The 2306-nt window shown below is 26.1% G+C and overlaps 1 protein-coding gene across 1 annotated transcript in view; it reads left to right on the top strand.

Moving 5' to 3' along the window:
• Window positions 1–386: 386 nt before the first annotated feature.
• LOC108774066 (cytochrome b-c1 complex subunit 8) overlaps window positions 387–2306 on the top strand; it is a 3562-nt gene continuing 1642 nt past the window's right edge. Inside the window, exon 1 of the mRNA XM_018540078.1 lies at window positions 387–607. Within this exon, the coding sequence (XP_018395580.1) occupies window positions 451–607 (157 nt within the window). The 5' untranslated portion in view covers window positions 387–450. The remainder of the gene's footprint in view (window positions 608–2306) is intronic.

A 2306-nucleotide genomic window follows, 5' to 3' on the forward strand; every position in this document is an offset into this window, starting at 1 on the left:
GTAAAAAATTATTTAAGTAAAATAAGAGCATCTCTACTTTAGAATTAATAATTGAAATCAACGAATTAATCAATTTTCGACAATAAAGTTTAATTTATTGCATATGATATAGTTTATCCTAAAAAAAAAAAAACAAGTATACTTTTGAGCTAGTATACATGATCTTTTGCTGAAAATCCAGAATTCAGTATAATCTTTCATCGTTCTATGGCATAAGAGTTCTCTTCCATATCATCATACTCACGGTTAGTTTTACCGATAATCATTGTTTTTATCATTTGGTGCAGCTGAAATCCTAGTTTTAATTTTCTAATAAGAGTGCGCTTCACGGTATTAATTTGCAATTGTCTTTCTTCTTTCTTTTTTTTATAAATTGCGAAAAATATCATAAAGAAAGCATTGATAGCGATATGTTAAAAATAAATTCTTGAATCAATTCTTTTGTACAAAATGGGTTTGGAATTTGGTAATTTACCGATACGAATTCGTAGAATCGTGTACTTCGGTTTATCGCCATTGGAGCAACGAGCCTGGGCAAAATCGATAACGCACGGAGTACCCAATTCGCTGAATAGAGCAATGCGTGCGCTTCCACCAATGCTTCCAGGTACACATTTAAGTATTTTACTTTTCATTAACACGGCACGTATATATACTAAAATTAAACAATTATATTTTAATATAATTAATTTTTAAAACTGTATTTATAGTAAAATTTATAAAATTTTTGGTATGTGTTAACTATAAATTATAAGTAGTACTTAAGTACCTCTAATTAAGTACGTCTAATTAAAATATCTAAATATAAAACATATACAAACAACAAGCTGCTTAAAAAACAAACATTTCAAATATTATTATCTTTTTCATTATTTCTATATTTAAGCAATTATTGATAAATAATTAATTTTCTTTTTATATTTCTATTATCCTTAATTTTTACCATTTAATGTTTACCATTTAATGTTTATCATTTCATTTTTAATAATTTATTAATTGTATCCCTTTTTGTACATTAAAAATTTTTTTTGTAGTTACAAATACGGGTTTTTATTTTCAAAATATCGGGTTTCAATATTGTAATCCTTCTCTAGAATTAATTGGCATCGTTTTATAAGATATAAATACTAACGATCCAGTTCAGTTAGAGAAACGAAACATTTTAATTTTATAAAGCAACTTGTTTTATATGACTACAATCTTTTCACATCCAGATGTAATTACCGATTGTATTGAACCATGACATTTATTTTATGCCTACTGCACTTTTTTATAATTCTGTTTTTCTATCTTCTCTCAAAATAATCTCAATATATAATATTTGATCACAAACATTCAAATCTCTGTTTTACAGAGTATTCGATTTAATCTGTTTGTTCCGATATCTCAAAAACTATGAAAGATAAACTGAAAATTAAAAAATCTTTTCAATGAGTTTTTATATGATTTTTAGCGGGATAGAGCGACACTTCCATTTTGAGAGGAGGAAGAAGAGTGATATTTTTTTAAATAGAATCGCTACAAAAATACGATTAATCGAAAGTACGAATCTATTGACCTACAATATTAAGAGTCTAGAATTTTATTACTGGAGACTGTAACGAATTTTTTAAATTATCTTAGAGTACATTTTACAGAATTGTTCAGAATGAATTCCGATCAGAATTGTTCAATTATTCCCTAGATTTATATTGTGTTTTCTAAGGAAAACAATTGAAATTCATTTCGAACAATTCCATAATACGTGCCCTGAGACTACTTCAAAAATTCGTTGCGGTCGGAATATCGAAGATAGATTTTTCTAATATCATAGGTCAATAGAATTGTCCTTTCGAACTCCATCGATTAATCTTATTTTTGTAAGGGAATTCCATTAAAAAAATTTGACAACTTTTTCTTTTCAAATGCAGTTTGGAAAGATACGATTTTATCATACTGAAAATCATCTTTAAATAATTCTATTAAAGATCTTAATTTTTTGTCTATTCTTAATAATTTCTAAAATATTGGCGTGGACAGATTAAATTTAACATATGGAAGAAAATAAGATAGATAAGTAGACTTTATTGAAATTATATGTAACTAAGCCTTAGGTAAGTTTGTGTATTTAATACACAAAATAAAATAAATCATCATGATTTATTACAATAATAATACCATAATGTAATATCACATAAGAACGTACTTACACAAATAACGCGTTAAAAATTTATGCTGAAAATTCTAATTTTATTTGATCAAACTTAACAAAAACATTGCTTGTATGTGCGCGCGTGCGTATGTGTGTGAAAAAGATATATAAATAT

The sequence above is a fragment of the Cyphomyrmex costatus genome, unplaced genomic scaffold (assembly GCF_001594065.2).
Source record: "Cyphomyrmex costatus isolate MS0001 unplaced genomic scaffold, Ccosl1.0 scaffold23, whole genome shotgun sequence".
Lineage (NCBI taxonomy): Eukaryota > Metazoa > Arthropoda > Insecta > Hymenoptera > Formicidae > Cyphomyrmex > Cyphomyrmex costatus.